The 23,942-nt window shown below is 40.8% G+C and overlaps 1 protein-coding gene across 2 annotated transcripts in view; it reads left to right on the top strand.

Moving 5' to 3' along the window:
• CCPG1 (cell cycle progression 1) overlaps window positions 1-23,942 on the top strand; it is a 92,093-nt gene that overhangs the window by 47,025 nt on the left and 21,126 nt on the right. For both annotated transcript variants that reach the window (XM_089667907.1, XM_089667899.1), the window contains exons 6-9: window positions 3,728-3,976; window positions 5,437-5,558; window positions 12,061-12,186; window positions 22,446-23,827. In XM_089667907.1, coding sequence (XP_089524033.1) covers window positions 3,728-3,976; window positions 5,437-5,558; window positions 12,061-12,186; window positions 22,446-23,827 — 1,879 coding nt within the window. The remainder of the gene's footprint in view (window positions 1-3,727; window positions 3,977-5,436; window positions 5,559-12,060; window positions 12,187-22,445; window positions 23,828-23,942) is intronic.

A 23,942-nucleotide genomic window follows, 5' to 3' on the forward strand; every position in this document is an offset into this window, starting at 1 on the left:
TGCACTGTATGTGGTAGTCTAGATTGCATTGTAAAGTCACAAATAGTAATGGGTAAGAGTCCTTACAACAATGAGAAAGAGAGCAGGAAACATTGAAAGGTTTTCTTGTTCTTGTTAATAAGTTGAAAGTTAAGAAAGATTGGAACCATTATTGGAAATGACTGTAAGGGCTTGTGTTGCTGGGCTTGTGTCACTGGAGTCAGTTGGAGATACTTCTGAGATCATTCACAGTTCATTAATGGGTACATCTGACTTTCTTCCCAGACTTGTAAAAGAATGCAAAACCCACTTAAAGTGAACAAAAGCCTTCTGCCACAGGCTGTTATTTGGACCTAATTGCTGTAAATTTGAAAAAGTTCAAGTAGAACTAGCTTTCCTACACTCCCAAGCAGACCACATTTCTGGTAATTATGAAGCATTTTTTGGGTATTCTTAAGCATTTTACAAGCTTTGTGCGTTTTTGCACATGTATCATATGTCAGGCGTTTGTTTCCTGGGCTGGGCAAGATGAGGAGGGCAGTCATATAGAAAGAGAGGAGTTCTTGAAATTTGAAAACGTGGGTCACACATGCCTGATTATGCTTGACAAATAGCATACAATGTCAGTGCATTTATTATGCTTTATGTTACCTAGAGGAACTGTATGTTTATTTCCTCTTCACTGTTACTTCTATCCTTGGATTTATCTGATCTGATGACTTAATAAACTCCATTGTAAAAGAAAAATAGCATACAGTGAGTGAGCATTGAAATATAAACAGGCACAAATACAAACAATAGAATTTTGCATATTGAGTGTAGTCACATATAGGTAATCACTCTACAAAACACTAGAGTGTGTATGGGGACTCACAGTGCTGGGTAGAGAAACCTCACATAATTTTAGTGCCTCAAAACAATTAATGAAATCTAGGTTATTAAAGTGGAACTTCACCTAAACGGGGAAGTTTCCCTTTTCTTCCTCCTCCCCTCCTCATCTGCCATATTGGAATATATCTAAATATATATAGATTTGTTTTTTTGGGGGGGGGGAGTGGGTACCTAGTTTTGAGAGGTACCCAATCCCAGCTCTGCTTTGGCTGCCTAGCTGATCAGAACGCAAGTTTGCCACCCTATCCTGTCTGAAACCTTCTGGGACACATTACAGGTCCCAAGAGGCTGCAGGTCTGTTCACCACACTTCACATGCTGGTGCTTGGGACCCGGTGCTTGGGGCCTGAAGACTAGCAAAGAACCAGACTGGGAGAGGACAGCGCTGGATCCCTGGACAGATGAGTGTCTGTTTATTACAAGTCAGCAGCTACAATTTTTGTAGCTGCTGACTTAATTTTTGGAAAGCTGGCTCTTCCTTAACCTCCCTGGCGGTATGATTATTTCAGATTTTTGGTGCTGAAAGCGGTACCATTTTTTTGCATGGAAATATGTATTTTTTTTATTGTAGGCTATAATTTTTAGGAAAAACTCACTGAAATCTGTCCGAACAAGAGTCTAGTAAGCATCCCGGGTATGATAAAATTTGAAACACAAAATCATAAATTATAATTTAATAAATAATCATAAAAATAATATAAAAATAATAAAAAATTTAATTCAATAATATAATCAAACCAAAAACACTGAAATGTGAAATAGAGCGCCAAGTTCGCACATTGCTGAGCTCAGTCGCAAAATCGTTTTCAGTGTCTGATGACAAATTTCCCCCACGAATCATTATCACTCAATTCTGCAAGTGGTTCTGATTTACTATCGCTGTTCTCTAGCTGATCTAAACCGCTTTTGACCTAAAGGGACACTTTTTGGACGCCGTGGACATTTCTCAGTTTCCAGGCAGAAAGAACAGACAAAATGCAGGCAGGGCGCAGGACAAAGCACTAGGGACAATATGTATGTGAAATTGGTTGAGACAGCAATGTTTTACTATGTAAAATGTAAAAAAAAAAAAATGACATTTTTTAAAATTTTTAAATTTCCCGCCGGCGGCGGCGGCGCCCGTACGTCCCGACGTCACAGGACACAGAAGCCGGATGCCGGCATCGGCCGAAGGAGATGGCCGGGGACGCTGCAGGGGACACATCGTGGGAGCGCAGGGTAAGGTAAGTGAAGAACACTTGCCGGAGCAGTGCCGCAGGGTAAGCCCGAGTGTAGCTCGGGGTTACCGCTTTTGGTACTGAAATGTTACCCCGAGCTACACTCGGGAATACCGCCAAGGAGGTTAATGTTTTTCCACCAGCCCTCACGACCAACAACGCCACCATCAGCCCCACCGCGCAAGCCAGAGTACTAGGTGTCATTCTAGACTCCAATCTGTCTTTCCAGCCCCTGATCCAACCGCTGACAAATTCATGCAGACTCCACCTCCGCAACATCTCCAAAATACGCACGTTCCTAACTCCAGAAACTACAAAGCAACTCATTCATTCCCTTATCTCCCGACTTGACTATTGCAATTCCCTCCTCGCCGGCCTACCCCAACACAGGCTATCCCCGCTTCTGTCTATCCTGAATTCTGCGGCCAGACTCATCCACCTTACCAACCGCTCCACTTCTGCCATCCCCCTTTGCCAATCTCTCCACTGGCTTCCGATTGCCCAACACATAAAATTTAAAATATTAACATTAACATACAAAGCTGCTCATAACACTGCCCCAAACTACATCACCGACCTGATATCCATCTACCACCCAAAACGCACTCTCTGCTCCTCACAAGACCTCCTTCTCTCCAGTTCCCTGGTCTCCTCCTCCCATGCCCGAGACGGACTTCTCCAGGGCTTCCCCAATCCTCTAGAACTCACTACCCCAATCCATCAGACTGTCACCTTCAGGCGCACCCTGAAAACCCATCTCTTCAGAGAAGCCTACCCCGCCCTCACCTAATTTGCTGATCTTCTCCGCTCTTCCCACCACTCCATCCCCCACAGCTATTTCCTCCTGTACCACTCTCCCCTCCCTCCTAGATTGTAAGCTTCAAGGAGCAGAGCCCTCGAACCCCTCGTGTATTGTATTGTTACTGTACTGTCTCGTGTACTGCCTCCCATTATAATGTACAGCGCTGACCAAACCGTTGGCGCTATATAAATACTGTATAATAATAATAATAATGTTTTATATCTCTGTTGGTTGCATTACCATGTGACATAAAACCACATAGAAACCTTTGTTTTCCAGCATTGCTTGAGTTTATAGCAGTCCTGATACAAGTTTGTAAACCGGGATCTAGTATCTCAAGTCTCTGCCTTCTACTTTGCAGGTATCAGATCACCTTCTGTGTACATCTATAGACACATGCAAGCTTCTTGTATAGCTCTGCACTGAAAGACTTCCTTAGTGGTGACAATATTGACAGCAGAATTACAGCTGGTTTGTTGCCTTATCAGACTGTGTGAATTCTGCAAAAATTGAGCATGATTGAAAGGAAATTGCCTAAAGTATAATTACACTGGTTATTACAGATGGCGGCTGTGATAGTCTAAGCAAACACTAAAAAGTTGGTGTTAGTGAGACTTTAAAGAGTTAATAAAATGAGTGTTATATGGTTCCAAATACAGTAAAAATCCTTTCAGCTATACAAGTTAACCCGTGTTGCTGTTAAAGAGCAAGTATAATCTGATCATTGTCATGCCAAGTAACACCCACTACATCACCCCTGCGTTTGGTGTGAACACATTTTTCTGACTTGGCTACAAGTTGTGTTGTAATTGGTGTAAGTAATGTCTTTCTCTCTGCAGTGTATCCTTCCCAGCACAGTGAAGATGAGTCCAGCAATGATGAAGCAAGTGATGATTCTGGACCCATCTTGCGACGGCGACGTTCTAAAAGATCAACTGCCTCTATGTCAGAGTCTGAGAACAAGCTTACTCCTGACCATGCAGTGCTTCCTGAGCCAAGAACACCAGCAAAAACAGGGAACAACCTGAACAAGTGCATTATTCTTGCTCTGGTCATAGCTATAAGCATGGGGTTTGGACATTTCTATGGTAAATATGTTTCTCTAATCACAGCAGCGCTCCACACTTTTAAAAGCTCATAGTCTTCCACCAATTGGTGATGAAAAGTGCAACAAATCCCAAACAGTCAGTGAGACGTTTTCCTCTGGGTCAAATAGCTCACAGCTTCACTCCTCCACCTTTACTCAGAATAGCAGATCAATCACCCTTTGTGCTCAGTGAACCACATCCCCTTAGGATACACTCACTGCAAGCAAATGCCTGTCATATTTCTGAGAGGCAAACACTTTTATTCGATTATCCATTTAGGCGGATCCATCCAAAATCTTCCTTCCCCACAGCGGTACTTTAAAACTCTAAAAGAAACATAAAAAGAATAATCACTTATCACAGTCCCAATTCGTTAGACCTTTGCCATCACAGTAAAGTATGCAGTATCTCACCATCCCGCCGTTTAGCCACGTCCCTAACATTTTGTCCTTATGACTTTCAGGGAATTTTAGGGAGTTGCCTAGCTATCTCCAGCTCCATTACTTTCTGAGGTACTTATAAAGGACAAAATCAGAATCGGCTGACTTATTCCAGGTCAGAACACAAGGACACATGCAACAATTTGAATGCCAACCTATCCCCTTGCAGGCATCACAAGACTCTGCACTTCAGCATTTGTTATCTTAGACATATTTTAAGACATTTCAAGTTTACTTTTGTAGCCAAAGAAAGCTAACAACTAGAATGAGTTGATTAGGAGCTGTGGTGGTCTCCATGTTGCTTTCATGACAGATGCTGTTTAATATTTGGATTCAATGTATTTTATGTAATTTTTTTTTTTTTTGTAACGTTGAAAATAAGCCAGTTCTATTGAAAAAAAAGGAAGTTGTACAGGAGGAAACAAAACCCACTGTACAATATAATATGTGTGACTTCGTAAATAATGATTAAAAAGAACTAAAGGCCACATGAAGGACAATCAAATCAAGAACATAAAAACACTGGAGGTAGCATCAGTTGTCAAGGTGCAATCGTGAGGATACATAGCTAAAAGTGTTAAAATGGCTTACGATTAACATATAAAGTGGCAATAATACCAAGGTCCTTAGTGCCTGCATATAGCAAGTGAGAAATACCAGAAATGGAACCAATTAAAGTATCCCACAAGAAACCCTGGCCTGTTTCATAAGAAAGGAAGCGATCATATCTAGGTGTCAAGAGTGTAACAATCAGTTATATTTGAAGGGGTGGATTCAATGAGGGAGATATACCAATACTGAAGCATGTAAAATCTGGTGTAGTTCTGCATAGAAATCAATCAGTTTCCAGGTTTTACTGTCAAAGCTTAATTCAACAAACTGAAGTTAGAAGCTGATTGACTGCCATGCAGAGCTGCACCAGAATCTTAGTGCTCCATTTTTAGTAAATCTCCCCCAATGTATTTTTTAAAGTGTTACCAGTTTAGTCTAAAATTCCATGAGAAATTTTTTCTTTTAAAGGTACTGTTCAAATAATGGAACGTCAAAAATATGTGGAAAAAATACATGAAAATGAGCTAAATGACATGAAGGATGACCTGGTTCAGTGTCAAAAGGATCAAGAATCCACATTAGACCAGAAAGTGAGTCCAAATGCTTATATAGTGCATTTTTTTTTTTACCAAGGTGACCATTTTTATAGATTGAAAGTGTTTAAGCTTCTGTGTTGTACTTTTGTGTATGGTGGTTGAATCAGGGGGAAAAGGATATACAGTGAAGGAAATAAGTATTTGATCCCCTGCTGATTTTGAACGTTCGCCCACTCACAAAGAAATGATCAGTCTAAAAACCAAATGGTAGGTGTATTGTAACACTGAAAGACAGAATAGCAACAAAACATTCCAAAGAAAATGTATGTCTAACAAATTATGCACTGATTTGCATGTTCATGAGGGAAATACTGTAAGTATTTGATCCCCTATCATTCAGCAGGATTTCTGGCTACCAGGTGTCTTTCATACAGGTAACAAGCTGAGGTTAGAAGCAGTCTCTTAAAGGGAGTGCTGCTAATCTCATATTGATAGCTGTATAAAAGACACCTGTCCACAGGAGCAATCAAACAATCAGATTCCAAACTGTCCACCGTGGCAAAGACCAAAGAGTTGTCCAAGGATGTCAGGGACAAGATTGTAGACCTACACAAGGCTGGACTGGGCTACAAAACTGTCGCCAAGCAGCTTGGTGAGAAGGTGACAACAGTTGGTGCAATCATTCGCAAATGGAAAAAGCACAAAACAACTGTCAGTCTCCCTAGGTCTGGTGCATCATGCAAGTTCTCACCTGGTGGAGTATCAATGCTCATGAGAACAGTGAGGAATAATCCCAGAACTACATGTGAGGATCTTGTCAATGATCTCCAGGCAGCTGGGACCACAGTCAACAAGAAAACAATTGGTAACACACTACACCGACAAGGATTGAAATCCTGCAGTGCCCGCAAAGTCCCTCTGCTCAAGAAAGCACATGTCCAGGCCTGTCTAAAGTTTGCCACTAAACATCTGAATGATGCAGAAGAGGACTGGTTGAAAATGTTGTGGTCATATGAGACCAAAATCAAGCTCTTTGGCATCAACTCCACTCGCCTTGTTTGGAGGAGGAGGAATGTTGCCTATAACCCCAAGAAGAACATCCCAACTGTCAAACATGGTGCTGGAAACATTCTGCTTTTTGGGTGTTTTTCTGCTAAGGGGACTGGACAACTGCACCGCATCAAAGGGACGATGCACGGGGCAATGTATCGTCAAATTTTGAGTGAGGACCTTCTTCCCTCAGCCAGAGTATTGAAAATGGGTCGTGGATGGGTATTCCAGCATGAAAATGACCCAAAACACATGGCCAAGGCAACAAAGGAGTGGCTCAGGAAGAAGCACATTTAGGTCCTGGAGTGGCCTAGCCACTCTCCAGACCTTAATCTGATTGAAAATCTGTGGAGGGAGCTGAACGTTCGAATTGCCAAATGTAAGCCACCAAACATTAATGAGTTGGAGAGGATCTGCCAAGAGGAGTGAGCCAAAATCCCTCCTGAGATGTGTGCAAACCTGGTGGCCAACTACAGGAAACGTCTGACCTCAGTACTTGGTGGCAAATCCCTTGTTGGCAATCACAAAGTCATGTTTTGTGAAGGGGATCAAATACTTATTTCCCTCATGAACATGCAAATCAGTGCATAATTTGTTAGACATGCATTTCTTTTGAATTTTTTGTTGCTATTATATCTCTCAGTGTTAAAATACACCTACCATTCGAATTTTAGACTGATCATTTCTTTGTGAGTGGGCAAACATTGAAAATCAGCAGGGGATCAAATACTTATTTCCTTCACTGTAGTTACATAGTTACAGGTAGTCTGGCTGAAAAAAGACAAAATTCCAGTTATAATCCTACACCCAGAGTTTATCCAGAGGAAGGCAAAAAACCCAGCAAAGCATGACCCCATTTGCTCCTGCAGGGGAAAAAATTCCTTCCTGATCCCCCAAGATCGCATATTCCCTGGATCAACTTTACCTATAAAATGTTAGTAATCAATTATATTCTGTGTATCCAAGAAAGAATCCAGGCCTTTTTTAAAGCAATCCACTGAGCTGGCCATAACCAACTCTTGAGGGAGTCTATTCCACATTCTCACAGCTCTTACTGTGTAGAAACCTTTCCGTGTTTGGAGACTAAATTTATTTTCCTCCAGACGTAAAGAGTGCCCCCTTGTCCTCTGTGAGGACCTCAGGTTGAATAACCCGAGTTCACTATATGAACCACTGATGTATTTATACATGTTGATCAAATCCCCCCTTAATCTCCTCAAGAGAGAATAAATTCAGTTCCTCTAATCTTTCCTCATAGCTGAGCTCCTCCATGCCTCTTATCAGTTTGGTTGCCCTTCTCTGTACTTTCTCCAGTTCCCCAATGTTCTTTTTGTGAATTGGTGCCCAAAACTGAACTGCATATTCCAGATGAGGTGTTACTAATGATTTATACAGGGGTAAAATTATACCTCTCTCTGGAGTCTATACCTCTTTTAATACAAGAGAGATTTTGCTCGCTTTAAAAACCGCAGCTTGGCATTGCATGCCATTATTAAGCTTGTGATCTACCAGAACTCCCAGTTCCTTCACCACCATTGATTCCCCCAGTTGTACCCCCCCCTAGTATATATGATGTATGCATATTCTTAGCCCCCAAGTGCATCACCTTACATTTATCAACATTAAACCTCATTTGCCACATAGCTGCCCAGTTAAACAGTGCATTGAGGTCGGCTTGTAAATTGAAGACATCCTGTAAGGATGTTATTCCACTGCACAGCTTGGTGTCATCTGCAATGACTGAAATTATATTTTTAATGCCAAATCCTATATTGTTTATAAATATATTAAAAAGTAAGGGTCCCAACACTGAACCCTGGGGTACACCACTGATGACCCAGACCATTCAGAGTATGAATCATTAACCACTACTCTCTGAATGCGATCTTTTAGCCAGTTTTCTATCCATTTACATACTGATTTTTCCAAGCCTGTAGCCTTTACCTTACACATTAGCCGTGTGTGGGGAACTGTGTCAAACGCTTTTGCAAAATCCAAGTATACCACGTCCACCGCCACCCCTCTGTCCAAGGTCTTGCTCACCCCCTCATAAAAAGAAATCAGATTTGTTTGACAACTTCTGTCTTTCATGAATCCATGCTGTCTGTTGCTTAAAATGTTTTCCATCAAGAACTCATCTATGTGGTCTATTATTAAACTCTCCAGCTATGGAAGTTAAACTAACAGGTCTATAATTACTTGGTAAAGATTTTGACCCCTTTTTAAATATAGGCACCATATTGGCCTTACGCCAATCCAGTGGTACTATGCCAGTCATTAAAGAGTCCCTAAAAATAGAAACAATGGCTTTGAAATGACAGAGCTCAATTCTTTATGGACCCGTGGGTGTATGCCATCCGGTCCAGGTGCTTTATTCACCTTTATACTGTCTAAATATTTCTGGATCATATCAATTGTGAGCCAATGTGGATCACTAGAGCTGTGTCAATGCCATGCCCATTATGGACAAGAGCTCCCCCATGCTCCTTTGTATACACAGAGCTGAAGAAGAAGGTATGTAATAAATTTGCTTTCTCTTTGTCCCCAGTCACCCACTCTAGATTATTTTTTAAAGGGCCTACATGCTTGGACTGGACCTTTTTACTATTAATATATTTGAAGAATTTTTTGGGGTTTGTCCTTCTATCTTTTGCAGTCTGTTGTTTTAAATTTTTGCGACCTTGATTTCCTTTTCACATACGCTGTTATATTCTTTGTAATGTTTAAACAATGATAGTGTTCCTTCTTAGATTTAATAAAAGCTCTTTTCTTATTATCTATAGCTTTTTTAACTTTGGCCGTAAGCCACATAGGTTTGGTTTTTAGCCTTTTAAACTTGTTGCCCATAGGAATATATTTTGCAGTGTGTTCACACAGTCCTTTTGAAGAACTCCCATTTCTGTGTTGTGTTCATTGATGCCAATATTCCCTCCCAGTCTAAGTCCTGGAGAGCATCTCTCAGCCTTGGATAATTTCTTCCTTTTCTGTAAGCCCCTACCACTCCCTCATTACAGTAGCCCATCTTCCTACCTGATAATTCTGATTAGTTCCTCCACTCACCACATCAATCCCATTAGCTACCTGCTCAGAGAGCAGAAGACCCCTTTCAAGGTTGTTGCTTCTGCCCAGTGTGGCAACTTGCTCCTCTAATGCAAACTTCCAGAAGGGCAACCCGCTCACATCTGTTGCAGGGGTACCCATCCTGGAGTTGTTGCTCCATTACTGCATACATGCAGCACACTGTGCACTGCACAAAACCTTCAACCCTGCTAGCGCTCATATCCCAGTTACAATATTAATAGGAAATATCAGTTGTCACTTACAGGTTAGTAGATTACTGTTGTAATCTCCTGTTTTCCACTCCGGTTTTTTAACTCCACTTAAGCAAATTTCCACTTGCTGAAGGGTCCAGCAAGCAAAATACATGCAAGCTCAGAGTGAGCTCTACAGGAAGTGGAGCGCCTGTGACCAATTAACCCCTTCCTGTAATTAGTAGACTGAAGGAAGGCCAGGAAAGGAAGGGAAAAAAAGCTATTTAAAAAAAAGTAAAAGCTTCTAGCAAGACCCAAAAAAGAAAATAAAACAACTACAACCACCAGCAGTCAAAAGAAAAACTGCTTTTCACTCTCCACTCAAATTTGCCACTCTTTTTAGCTATCAGCCAGCAAAATGTGCCAGACTTATGCAGGCAATACATGGGTCTAATTACGAACAAATTTTCTTTAGAAAATTGGAAATTTTGTGCGTTTTGTAATCCGATGGTGCCACCATTGATTTTGAAATTCAACCAACCAAGCCTTCAATTTCACCTCATGTTGCTACAGAAAAGAATTTTTGTGGCAAAGAATTTTCTTTTCTTTCCAGTTCACTGCTCATGCTCATTTCTTTTTCGTTTATATTTCCCGCACGATTCTCCCATCATTGATTTGAAATTCGTTCATTATTCAAAAATTTCCAACATGCCCGACTACTCAAATTCAATGGTCACATAAAAATCGTCCGTTTCCGTGACCCACTAATGGTGCGAAATTCAAGCGAAAATTCTTAAAAAAGATCTTCTAAAGCAATATTTTTGGAATTCGACCCACGTGTGCCCGGCTTTAGTTCACTGACATAGCATAATGAAAGGGCAACTCAGGACTGAGTAGAAAAAGAGAATCAGAAAAGTCATGGAGCTTGCAAAAATGCCAAAAATTGAGGTAAATATCAGCATGGTAATAAGGGAGCACACTATACTTTTTGTTGTTGGATACAATTTAATGATGTTATAAATTAGAATTGGTGTGAACTATCAGAAGATTATCTTAACTTCCAATGGGAAACTGTGATTTCCACGGAGCCCTTTCAGATTCCAGCTGTTTTTCTAGTATAGTTGCGATGATAACTGATAATATTGTATTGCTTTACTATTAGAAACATCCACTTGGTATCAACTCCAAGTATGTCAGATATTGTCCCTCCTCATATGGTACAGGGGTTTCCTCTTCACACTGCAGTAGCATAAGAAGTCACATAATCTAAGGTGCTGCCCAACACTTTGCAGTGATGTTTTTGTGTTTCTTGGATCAGCATATTACTCCTAAGTGGTACATTATGAATACCAATTGTTCTTTCAATGTGTAAGGTGATCAAGGATTTATTGATTTTGCATTTATAGCCTTTGATTAGGTGTATGTTTAGGCAATTGTAATGGGCTTAGATATTTTTTAAAGAAAACCTTCCCCTTCCCTCACCCAGTCCCCCAGGCCCTTTTATAGATCACATCATGAAGATGATCTAAAACATAAACAAGTAAACTTCTCTACCTCCATAATACGTCTTCTAATTTTTTCTTACTTTTTATGGAGCCTCCATGCTTCTTGTGCTCTCACTCCTGTGCTGCCATTTTACAATTCTTTTCCTGAGTCCCCTCACAATATAGTCATTTTTGTGTGTTGACAGGATGGAGTGCACAATGTCATGTAACTCATCTTGCACATGCACCATATGGCATTACATTTGTTTGTTTAGAAAAAAGAAGCCTTCCCTCCTGAATCTGGGTGATAGGCTCTTTATTTTTTTTAACCAGAGGAATGTAAAGCCATATGGTGCATGTGTGAGAAGAGCCACATGACGTCATATGCTCCATCTCGTGCACGCACGGTACAACAGTACTGTGATAATCTAGCGAGATCCCACAGATAAGATACGAGATCTCTCAGAAGGCACTGATGACTTTGCCTTCCCAGGGAGTATCAGTGCGGCCAGGGCTACATAATCAGTGCCTTCAGGGAAACCAGAAAGTACACAGAGATGCATTGTAGTAAAATAGTGGTTGGTCCACTTTAAGTCTCTAAAAGCTCAGACTTTAGGACCATTTTCCTCACTTCCATATCAGAAGAGGCTTTCATTCCTTTGAATCTTGCAGAATATTTGGCAGTTATTCACATCAGTTTGGAAGAGTGACACAAGCAAGTATAATGTTAAGATTATGATACCATGATATATTTTTTAATGTTTCTTTCAGGAGGTTGTGGAGCAGCTTACAGAAGATCTAGAGGACAGACAAGATCTGGTTCTATCTCTTGAGGGACTAATGGATAAAATTGCCAAAGAAAATCATAAGCTCAAACAAAAACACACCGAGTTAAAGGTATCGTGTCTGCAATATTTTTGTAATTTCTAGTTGTATATATGGCATATCAGCACTGCTTTTTTTTTTTTTAAATTAGTTTGGATAGAGTAAGGGAGGGTTATAACCCCTGTGAGGTTGTTTGGGGTTTTTTGCCATCTTTGTCCCATTGGGAATATTTCCCTTTCTGTCCCATAGCCAAAACAGGAAGTGAGAAAATCCCTCCAAAGTGAGGGAATCCCAGCATGCTACCAAGGTCCCCATTGGAAGATTTCCCCTCCATTCCTTTTCTGGTGACACAAAAGTGGGATTTTACTTCACTTTGGATGATAACGGTATACAAGACAAATGGAGAGAGTGAATCTCCTTAACAGGGGCACAGACAGCAATAAAACCTGACAGGTGTTCTAATCCCTCCCCCGATCTAACTAAAACTAAAAAAAAAAAAAGTTTTGTGTTTAGTTCAAATTTAACTAGAAAAAAAAGTTATCAATAAAGACTTGAAGGTAATTTTTGCAGGGTTTTGCCTGTAAAATAAATCATTTTCTGTTAGTGAATGCTGTCAGAATTACAGGTAGAATACAAATAGTGTTAACTAGCTCAGACATTTTGTTACATATAATATTGTAACAATTATATTGACTTTAGATATCCTACAACTGTTTCCCAGCTATGGCATTTATAACATAGGTGTTACATCTTTTGGCCCCATTCATACCTGCATGGTCTGATGCAGTACATTATTGCGCATTATGTTGTGCACTAGTGGATTGAAACAAGCACTTGTGTCATTTTTGCCACCTCAGTGCATCATAACACACAGTAGTTTGATGCTGTATGATGTGGGGTGCTGCATTGCAGGTGGGTTGGAAGTGTCAAAGCTGAAGGCTCAGGGAGCCCTGAAAATTCTGCCTTTCAGTGGGACTATGCCTGCACTGCTTGTGTTCACTGCTCATTTAGTCCAGGGGATGGTATAAGCAATTTTATTTACCCAGTCCTCCACTCCTGCGATAGATGACACTTCCCTGTGCTCCAGTGGTGGACTGTGCCTTGGTGTCCTCACGTCCACTGCAGAGCTATGGACCCTGCATTAGTTTTAACGGCTCTCGGACCTTAGAACACCAGAGCATAGGGGAAAAGAGGATGCAGGGACCAGTCTAAGAGGAGCTTGTAGAAGGGAGGATTGGGTAAGTAAATCTACTTTTCCATGCCCCCTAGATCTAAAGGAGCAGTTAACCCTTGCTATGCAAATGCAGCTCCGCTGCATGGGAGGATTTTCACATTTCATATTGTGGTAATGCTAGTAAAAACAATGCATAGGGGTAAAGCCTGCTTGAAGGTTAAAGTATGTGTAAACCCTAACGATTAATTGTGCTTCCTTTAGATCTGTGAAGTATGCTAGATATACCGTATTTATATACTGTGTGTTCCCATGGTATATATTCAGAACAGTCCTGTGTTCAGTTCCCCTTGTTATCTCAAGGAGAGTTGATAGCCCTTGTATTCCTTATTCTTGGACTGCAAATTGATTATATTGTGCAGATGGGAGACTAGGTCAATGTGTGTAATTTGGCAAGAGAAAACTGGGCAGTGCTGACAACATTCAGTATTCAAAAATGTAGACAAAAAGAAAAAACCTCAGCGCCCAGGATTCTCTTATTAGACACACAATTCCCCGTGAGATGCTGCTGTACACAGGTGCAAAAACCGAAAAAAACTTATATCAATAAATACCAGCGCAAACCCACATAATAAATTGCATCACCCAACCTAATTAGACAAACTAAAAAAACGTGACCACTTATATGCTAATTAAATAATAAAAAATATATATAAATAAATACATAAATAAATAAATAATTATTGAATTAATAAGTCCAGTGACAAAAAAATCCCAAAATAACAGTCCCGTGACAAAAATTGTAATTATACTGTAATTTTCATTGGATTCTTCCGTGCTTTTGATCCCTTCACCATCCACCAGTGCAAAAACCAACATTAACCGCACTCACCAGATATTAGTGAGTCACACGCCTTTCAGGAATATTAAGGGCTCCTGGACCCCCTTTACTTTATATAGGACCTCCAAATAATACCTCCTTTCAGATCTGGGTACCTCTTCTGGTTACTCCTCTCACCGAATCCCCCAAGGAAAATCAGGAAGAAGAAAAAACCATAGCGTAATACCGTAGTGATTTCTCATCAAAAAAAATATATCTCTCCAGACCACTCACATTTTAGCAGGATATAACCCACATTTTATTTGAAACAACAACGATCTTTCTTTAAAAACTATCCTCTTTCCATGTACAGCGACTCTTGCATAAAAGACCCCACAGCCTAGTATACAGCAGGATGGCAGACCCATAGACCCAGTGGGTCTGCCATCCTGCTATATACTAGGCTGTGGGGTCTTTTATGCAAGAGTCGCTGTACATGGAAAGAGGATAGTTTTTAAAGAAAGATCGTTGTTGTTTCAAATAAAATGTGGGTTATATCCTGCTAAAATGTGAGTGGTCTGGAGAGATATATTTTTTTTGATGAGAAATCGCTACGGTATTACGCTATGGTTTTTTCTTCTTCCTGATTTTCCTTGGGGGATTCGGTGAGAGGAGTAACCAGAAGAGGTACCCAGATCTGAAAGGAGGTATTATTTGGAGGTCCTATATAAAGTAAAAGGGGTCCAGGAGCCCTTAATATTCCTGAAAGGCGTGTGACTCACTAATATCTGGTGAGTGCGGTTAATGTCGGTTTTTGCACTGGTGGATGGTGAAGGGATCAAAAGCACGGAAGAATCCAATGAAAATTACAGTATAATTACAATTTTTGTCACAGGACTGTTATTTTGGGATTTTTTTGTCACTGGACTTATTAATTCAATAATTATTTATTTATGTATTTATTTATATATATTTTTTATTATTTCATTAGCATATAAGTGGTCACGTTTTTTTAGGTTGTCTAATTAGGTTGGGTGATGCAATTTAGTATTCAAAAATGCTGTGTGTTTTCTGTTCCCAATAGAATTTACTTGTTTTAGTGCATTTCTAGCAGATCCCTAAAAAGGGATAAAACATGGTGAAATGTGCATGTATTTCAGAGATGTAATGCATAGGCTCCAGTAAGCAAAGATATTTACATGGAGATGTATTACAAACTGTATGCAGCAAATATAAGAGCAGTAGATAGGCAACATTTAAAAGGTGGTTATTGCATAGCCTTTCCTTTTACTTTAACTAGCACATGTGTGAAGTATTGCGTGCTGATTGTATATCAGTGATTGTGAATCAGTGAAATAAATCATTAAAGTGTTGCTCCTTCACTGGCTAAAAACTGCACACATTTCTGATCAGGAAGGTGTAGTCATCTAGAGCAGCGGTCTCCAGACTACAGCCCACAGGCTGCATCCAGCCCGCTACAAGATTTTATCCAGCTCGCAGCTAGGGTCTGTGATATATTATTAATGGGCACTGATTTAGGGTTAAGGTCAACAGAGGCTGCCTATGGTCTCCACTTCTGATGTAAGTGGGGACTCTGATAGGGACCTTATTGTAAGGGGGTGTTCCTATGGTAGAGTCTGATGTTGAAGGGGCTTTCATGGGGACCCTAATGTAAGTAGGGACCCCGATGGGAACCTTCATGTAAGTGGGGACTTTGATGGGGATTCTGATGTAAAGGGGGAACTCCTTCAGTAGACTCTGATGTAAAACGGCCTCTGATGGGGCCCTGATGTATGGGGGGACTGCATTACAAGATTGTTATAAGATTTTATCCAGCTCAAAGCTATGATCAGTGGCATATCCTGAATGTGCACTGACTGAGGATTAAGGTCTGCAGAGACTGTCTATGGTCTTTGCTTCTGGTATAGTGGGGATTCTGATGGGGGCCCTAATGTAAGGGGGGCTTCTATGGTAGACCCTGATGTAAAATGGGCTCTAATGGGGTCCCTAATGTATGAATGACTCTGATAGGGAATCTGATGGAAGGGGGGGACTTTGATGAGGACCCTGAAGTAAAGGGGAACTCTGCTACAAGATTTGCTAAAAGATTTTATCCAACTCGCAACTAGTGGCATATCTTCAATGTGCGCTGACTGAGGATTAAGATCAGCAGAGTCTATGGTCTCCACATCTTATATAAGTGGAGTCTCTGATGATGACCCTGATGTAAGCAGGTATTTTGATGGGGATCTTGATAAAGATGTAGATGTAGGGACGACCTGATAAAGTTTTTTTTTTCCCAGCCCACAGTTATATGTAAAAAATACAATGCGGCCCAGATAATGAAAATTTTGGAGACCCCTGGTCTAGAGCAACAAAACGGGGAATATCTGCACATTTGCCTCATATCATGTAATGCTTTGTTAGTTTTAGATAAATAGATTCCAGCATTAGCAAGTTGATGTGAGTACATTCTGTTTGGATTACAATACATTTAGTCCGTGATGCAATGTAGTGTAACAGCCTTCACTTCATCAGTCCTTTACTTCTTTCATACTTAGAGATTTATGAAGCATAGAGATCAGATTTTTGCTTGCATCAGTGTACAACATAATTGAACTTGGCATTGTTTTACACAGAGATAGAATGTACTGCCTCTGTTACAAGTTAAGAAGTTAAGGCTGAGGAGATCTCCGAGATGATTTGCTTAGTTAATTATTCAATTCGTTGTCCTGTGTCTAGGGGGCAGCACTAAATTATTCACAATACAGCACATGAATTTATCATAGGTTCTTAAATCAGTGGCAATGATAACGTTTGGATGGGCACATATATTGGCAAATCTATATTGTATACACGGGAAAGGATCAGAAATCAATGTGATATCATTTTATATAGTTAAAACTTTAATTCGGATGTTTTAAATGTAATTTACAGTAATTTGACTTTACATGCTTTAAATTTAATGGGGAATTCAGTTCAATCATTTAATGTGGAACAGAGCTATTATATTTAAAAAAATATAGTTTTGTAAGACTTTATAGACATTTACTATGGAAATGTTTTTTGTTTTGTTTTTCTAATTTTATACTTGTAAATTGTATAAAAGAAAGGAAATAAGCTAAAATGTATTGTATTGTTATCAAAATTCTAAAACTAAAGGAAAAAAATTTTGGAAAGGAAGTCCATAAAATAATTACAACATAATCATAAGATTTTATGTTTATAATTATATACATTATTGAAATGATCTATATAATAACAGAAAATGGATCATTTCATAGTAAAACCGACCCCTATTTTACTCTGATGAGTATATTTCTTTAATATATTGAAGTGGTCCTAAAGCCTTGTTTTTTTTTTTCCTTAATGCATTCTCTACATTTAAGTGGTTCTAAAGTAGGGGTGCTCAACCTTCTGAAGAGCCAGGGCCACTTAAGTAATTTAGTAAGTGGTTGCCGGCCACAATACAATGGCGCAGAATTTAATTTTTTTTATTTTGAATAGAATAATGAACATTTTCCTCCTACAGCTGCTTAATGCCGGCAGCAGGGAGAGGAGGAGAAGCCAGTTTTCAGTGGTTGCAGGAGGAAAATGGAGAGGATCAGCTCCTGTATATGCCGCCCCACCAAATGTAAAACAGAATGTGACAGGGAGGCCGTACGGGCTCCCTACAGCATGGGACAGGGTTGTGACCCCTGATGCTACACCAGTGGTTGGGGGTGTGTGGTAAAAACATCTCAACCGTAAATGTAAATGAGCCCTTACTGTCCTGAGCCCCCTACAAGGCTGTTTTCACACTGATGCATTGTGCTTTTTGGTGTGCTTTCAGAATGGTCATCAAACCCGCAGGATATAATAGAAGTCTAACCTGCAGAAAAGCCGCAGGTGCACTGCGCTGCACCTGCAGATCAAGGTGAAAGTAGCCTAATAGTTGTTAACCCCTTCACTGGTGCCCATTGCAGAAGATCAGTGTATGTGTTTTTCAATACCTTTTTTCCTCTTCTAGCTTCTCCTGGCATCGCTCTCCATCTCCAGGCTGCTAGAAAGGTCCCTGGCGAAGTGCACTTGGTTTTGCCTGGGATAGGAGACGGCACTACATAGGAAGCATCAGCTTATACAGCTCCTGCTCCCTCCACAGCAGCCAGCTTCCTCCATTACCAGTGCCAGCTTGATGCACTCTGATGCTCTGGGATGCAGGGTTGGCATGCTCAGATTACCGACCCCGGGCATGCGTGTTCCTGGTTTGAGGTTCAGGGCTACATGTGGCCACGGGTTGAGCACTCCTGTTCTAAAGGTTGAAGGTTTGTTTTTTTTTTTTTTTGTTTTTTTTCTTAGACCTTCATGCATTTTTTGCATGAAGGTACAAAAACCTTCAGTGTACAGCTCCCCCCTCAGCCCCCCTTATATTCACATGAGCCTGATCCCGATCCAGCAATGTGCACGAGAGCAGAAGCTCTCCCGGATCTCTGCCTCCTCGTTGGCAATCGCAGCCAGTCAGGAGGGAGCTAGGGGCAGGGCCAAGCCGTGCTCTGTGTGTCTCATAGACGCACGGAGGCAGCTCGGCAGTGGGCACACACGAGTGCCCCCAGAGAAGGCAGCTTGCTCTGGGGGCACGCAGTAGGGGGGTGGGGCCTGAAGTGGCGGCAAGGGACCTGAGAAGACTAGGATGGGGGACTGCTCTGTGCAAAACCATTGCACAGAGCAGGTAAGTATGACATGTTTGTTTGTAAAGGTTTACAAAAAAAAAAAACAACAATCACTTTAAGGTAAAAAATACACCCCATTAACTGTTTCCCTCCCCACTTTGTAAACACTTACCTGAGCCTGTCAGAGAACAAGCACTGTACCTAGCTGCAGTCTTTCCTCCCCTCTCTTCCTTTTCTTAGGCAGCCATTGGCTCCTGTTGCTGTCAGTCAGATCCTTTGAGCAGAGAAAGGGTGTTGAGTCTATAGATACACAGTGTGGCTCGGGATCAAGCCCATAAGTGTGCCACGATAAGAAGCGGCTTCCTATGGTGACATGTGAGAAGAGGAGTATCCAACAGTGGCCAGCATACACAATTATATGTATTTAATGCAAACATGTTAAAGAGAATGTGAGGTCACTTTGTCAGAATTCACCTCATTGTTTAAAATCTAGCCAGACAGATGATCGGAACAGCAGTGTTTAAGGCTTCAGGATTAGTAATATGATAGGTGTGAAAATGGCCAATACAAATGACACACATTAAACAATTAGAAAACACTAAAGATTTGTTTACATAGGCTTCAGCTTGTGTAAAGCAGTGTATACAGTAAGCTTTGAAAAAGCTTTTTGCAAGTTTCGATCAGCTTGGTTGAAGCCTTTTAAGCACCATCTCATTCCACAGTTTTGACACAAATCTTAATGGTATTGTTGACTGTCACTTTAAACAAGCTGCTAGCAAGCTTCAGCTCTACCTGATGTTTATTAAAAGCATGCTGAAGCCTGTTAACTGCTTGTTTAAAGTGACAGCTGTTCCATTAAAATCTTTGTTTAAAACGGCACATACACTATATTGCCGAAAGTACTGGGATGCCTGCCTTTACACGCACATGAACTTTAATGGCATCCCAGTCTTAGTCTGTAGGGTTCAATACAGAGTTGGCCCACTCTTTGCAGCTATAACAGCTTCAACTCTTCTGGGAAGGCTGTCCACAAGGTTTAGGAGTGTGTCTATGGGAATGTTTGACCATTCTTTCAGAAGCGCATTTGTGAGGTCAGGCACTGATGTCAGACAAGAAGGCCTGGCTTGCAGTCTCTGCTCTAATTCCTCCCAAAGGTGTTCTATTGGGTTGAGGTCAGGACTCGGTGCATGCCAGGCTAGTTCCTCCACCCCAAACTCACTCATCCATGTCTTTATGGACCTTCCTTTGTGCACTGGTACGTAGTCATGTTGGAACAGGAATGGGCCACCCCAAACTGTTCCCACAAAGTTGGGAGCATGAATTTGTTCAAAATATCTTGGTATGCTGACACCTTAAAAGTTTCCTTCACTGGAACTAAGGGGCCAAGCCCAACCCCTGAAAAACAACCCCACACCATAATCCCCCCTCCACCAAACTGTACACTTGGCACAATGCAGTCAGGCAAGTACTGTTCTCCTGGCAACTGCCAAACCCAGACACATCCATCAGATTGCCAGAGAAGCATGATTAGTCATTCCAGAAGACATGTCTCCACTGCTCTAGAGTCCAGTGGCGGCGTGCTTTACATCACTGGAGCCAACACTTTGCATTGCACTTGGTGATGTAAGGCTTGGATGCAGCTGCTCAGCCATGGAAACCCATTCCATGAAGCTCTCTACACACTGTTGTTGGGCTAATCTGAAGGCCACACGAAGTTTGGAGGTCTTTAGCTATTGACTCTGCAGACAGGTGGCACACAACGCGCTTCAGCATACGTGACCCCGCTCTGTCATTTTACGTGGCCTGCCACTTCGTAGCTGAGTTGATGTTGTTCCCAGTTGCTTCCACTTTGTTATAATACCACTAGCAGTTGACCGTGGAATATTTAGTAGCAAGGAAATTTAATGGATGGACTTATTGCACAGGTGGCAAACTATCACGGTACCACATTTGAATTCACTGAGCTCCTGAGAGCGACCCATTGTTTCACAAATGTTTGTAGAAGCAGTCTGCATGCCTAGGTGCTTGATTTTTTACACCTGTAGCCATGGAGGTGATTGGAACACCTGAATCCAATGATTTGAAGGAGTGTCCCAATACTTTTGGCAATATAGTATACTTAATTTTATACACTGCCTTTTTTTTTTTTAAAAAAGGGCATATATAATAGGAACCTACAAAGCATTGCACCCAAGATCAGTGGAGCCCTGATTTGAAAAGTGGCAGCAGTTGTGGGGAGATAAATCTCCCGCACACTGTCCTTGGGGGATGAGGGGGGCACATTTTGCACCATGTACCAAGTTACACCCTAAATACGGATGTAATGTAACATGGTGCAAAAGATGGAGTTGGCCTTTAAATAGAACTCCAGTGCACTAAACCAACACACTTCCACTAAACGGCAAACACGCTATGTACATGTGTTAATGCATCTCATTGGACCGGATACATCTAAATAAGACTTCAACAAAGCTGATCAAAGATTGCCAAAAGCCTTACAAAAATTTGCTGTACACACTGCCATTGCCATGAAAGTCTTATTTTTTTTATACACATAAAACAGATACAAATACGTAACTTGAATGTGTTATCTCATATTTCTATAAATTTCCTTCTCTGAGTTTTCTTTTCAAATTGCCCCCTGGCCGCACTAACACACTCCCCATACTATCTCTGCCCCCTGTGATTCCAAGATCCATAAAGTCCTGTATGAGTCTCCTCTAAGTTCTCACTCCCACTCTGTACGGCAAATCTGCGTGTAGCCATTGCAGGTGCTGCAAACACAGGCACCGCTCAAAGGACACAGGACAGCTGTCAGTCACGCCAAACTGTGGCGGAGGAGAGGTATGGTTTTAGCTCTGTGTTCCTCAGCGCTGCCTGTGTGTGCAACAGTTGCAACAGCTGCATGTAGAGTTGTAGTATGAAGCAGAAGAGCACACGTAGAGAAGACTCAATGGGACTCCATGGATCCCGGCAGCACAGGGGGCAGAGATAGCATGGGGAATGTTCACAGAAGAAAATTTGAAACGTAAACTTAGAGGAGCATTTTATAGAAATAACAGATAATACATTTAGCCCTGGTTCACACGGATGCAGTGCGGAATTCGCAGCAGTTTCTGTGCAAATTCTGCACCGCATCAGAATCGCACCCCATTCATGCAAACCGCTGCGGGTGTGTATGTTAACACGCGGTACGATATGCAAAATCTGATTTTGTATGGCTCAAATTGCACCGCACCCGCACCAAAAACGTGCAGGACCCTTTTTTTGGTCAGCACTAGAATCGGATCGCATAGGTATTCACACCTATGCGATTCGATTCTAGTGCGGACCAAAAAAAGAGTCCTGCACGTTTTTGGTGCGCTGCAATTAGAGCCATACAAAATGTATGGCTCCAATCTCACCGCACACAAATCGCATGTGATTTCCACAGGAATGTGGTGTGGTTCCTGTGTGAATCACATGCAATATAACACACCGAATATATGTGAACCCAGGCTTAAGTTACATTATTTGTGTTTGATTTAAAAAAAAATATTTTATTGTCATTTCAAGCAAGCTAAAGACCAAATGAAGTCCTAGTAGTTTTAGAGTAATTAATATATTCACATTTTAGTTATAAGGTGGTACATTATTTAAGTGGATGAAAAAACAGATACACACAAAGTGTGTTTTCCTTTGTATATTGCAGTTAGAGGCGGATGACCTGGCAACTAGCTTAAAAACAACAGAAGTACAAAATGGAAATCTTGCTTTGGAAAACCAGCACCTTAGGGAGTCTTTAGAAAAAGAAGAACAAGCTTTATCTTCTCTTAAAGAGGAACTAAGGAAATTGAGGGAACAAATAAGAAACCTAGAAGAAAAAGGAAGGCATGAGACAATACAGTCAGAAAACCATAAGCTGAAAGAACATTTAAAAGAGGAACGGCAAAAGATCCGCAGTTTTCGTACACAAAAGGAAGCATTGCTAACCGAAGCCCAGTTTCTCAGGAAAGAACTTGACAACGAGAGGCAAATTACAGACTCTCTGAAGGTGGAACTTGAAGAGATAAGTAATAGGAGAGCCTCTGGTGTCACTTATGATTCTATTAAGAGTAATGAAGAAATTGAACATTTGAAGAACCGTCTTTCCGAGTTAGAAAAGAAACTAAATTTTGAGCAGCAGAGGTCAGATTTGTGGGAACGGCTTTACATTGAAGCCAAAGAAGAAAGTGAAAAAAAAGATGGCAAAAATCCACATGCTCATCAGGAGCAAGACAATTCTAATGAAGGTAAATCAAGCAAACAAAAAAAGAAAGGTAAATCTACATTTTTCAACTCCGTTAAAGACACTTTTGATGCAATGAAAAATTCAACCAAAGAATTTGTGAGACATCATAAGGAAAAAATCAAACAAGCAAAAGAAGCAGTGAAGGAGAATTTGAAGAAATTCTCAGATTCAGTGAAAACAACATTCCGACACTTTAAAGACTCCACCAGAAGTATGTTTGACAAAAACCGCTATAGAAAACATGCAGAAAGAAGGAGGGAGGAATCTAAAGAAGCACATACTGTACGCCGAGAGTTTAAGCCTGGCTTTGAGAAGAACTATCCCAACAAAGCAACAGCCACTGAGCACAAATACAAAAACTCACACAACACTCATAGAACTGAGGACTTTAAAGATGCAGCAACCCAGCCATTAAATGATGATGAAACAACCAAAAGCCACCAGCAAAAGGGTTGTTCTGATGTTTATGAATGTGCTCACCAAGAATCAATTAGTCTCTTCAACAAGGTGCTGGACCCTGTGACAGTAGAAGAATTTCACGATTTGATGCAAGTATATTTACAAGAGCAAGTGGATAATTTCCGACACTGGAAAGAACTAGAGCAATTCATTAGTAAATTTTTTCACAATGGTGTTTTTATTCATGATCAGATGCTTTTTACTGATTTTGTGAACAACGTTGAAGATTACCTGGAGGACATGAAGGAATATCAGACTAACACTGGAGGAGTCTTTGAAGACCTTGATGAATTTGTTTACAGACACTTCTTTGGGAGTGCTTATTCCATTCCATATGGACCAAGGTTGGTTTATACTTAATGCTTTAAAATGTCATCATATTGATGCTGTCAGAGATTTTTGCAAGCAAATTAATATCCATCCTAAATATTAGTACTGCTATTATAGATTATACTTTTA

The sequence above is a fragment of the Staurois parvus genome, unplaced genomic scaffold (genome assembly GCF_062004578.1).
Source record: "Staurois parvus isolate SC_StPar_1 unplaced genomic scaffold, SC_StPar_1.0 ptg000054l, whole genome shotgun sequence".
Classification (NCBI taxonomy): domain Eukaryota; kingdom Metazoa; phylum Chordata; class Amphibia; order Anura; family Ranidae; genus Staurois; species Staurois parvus.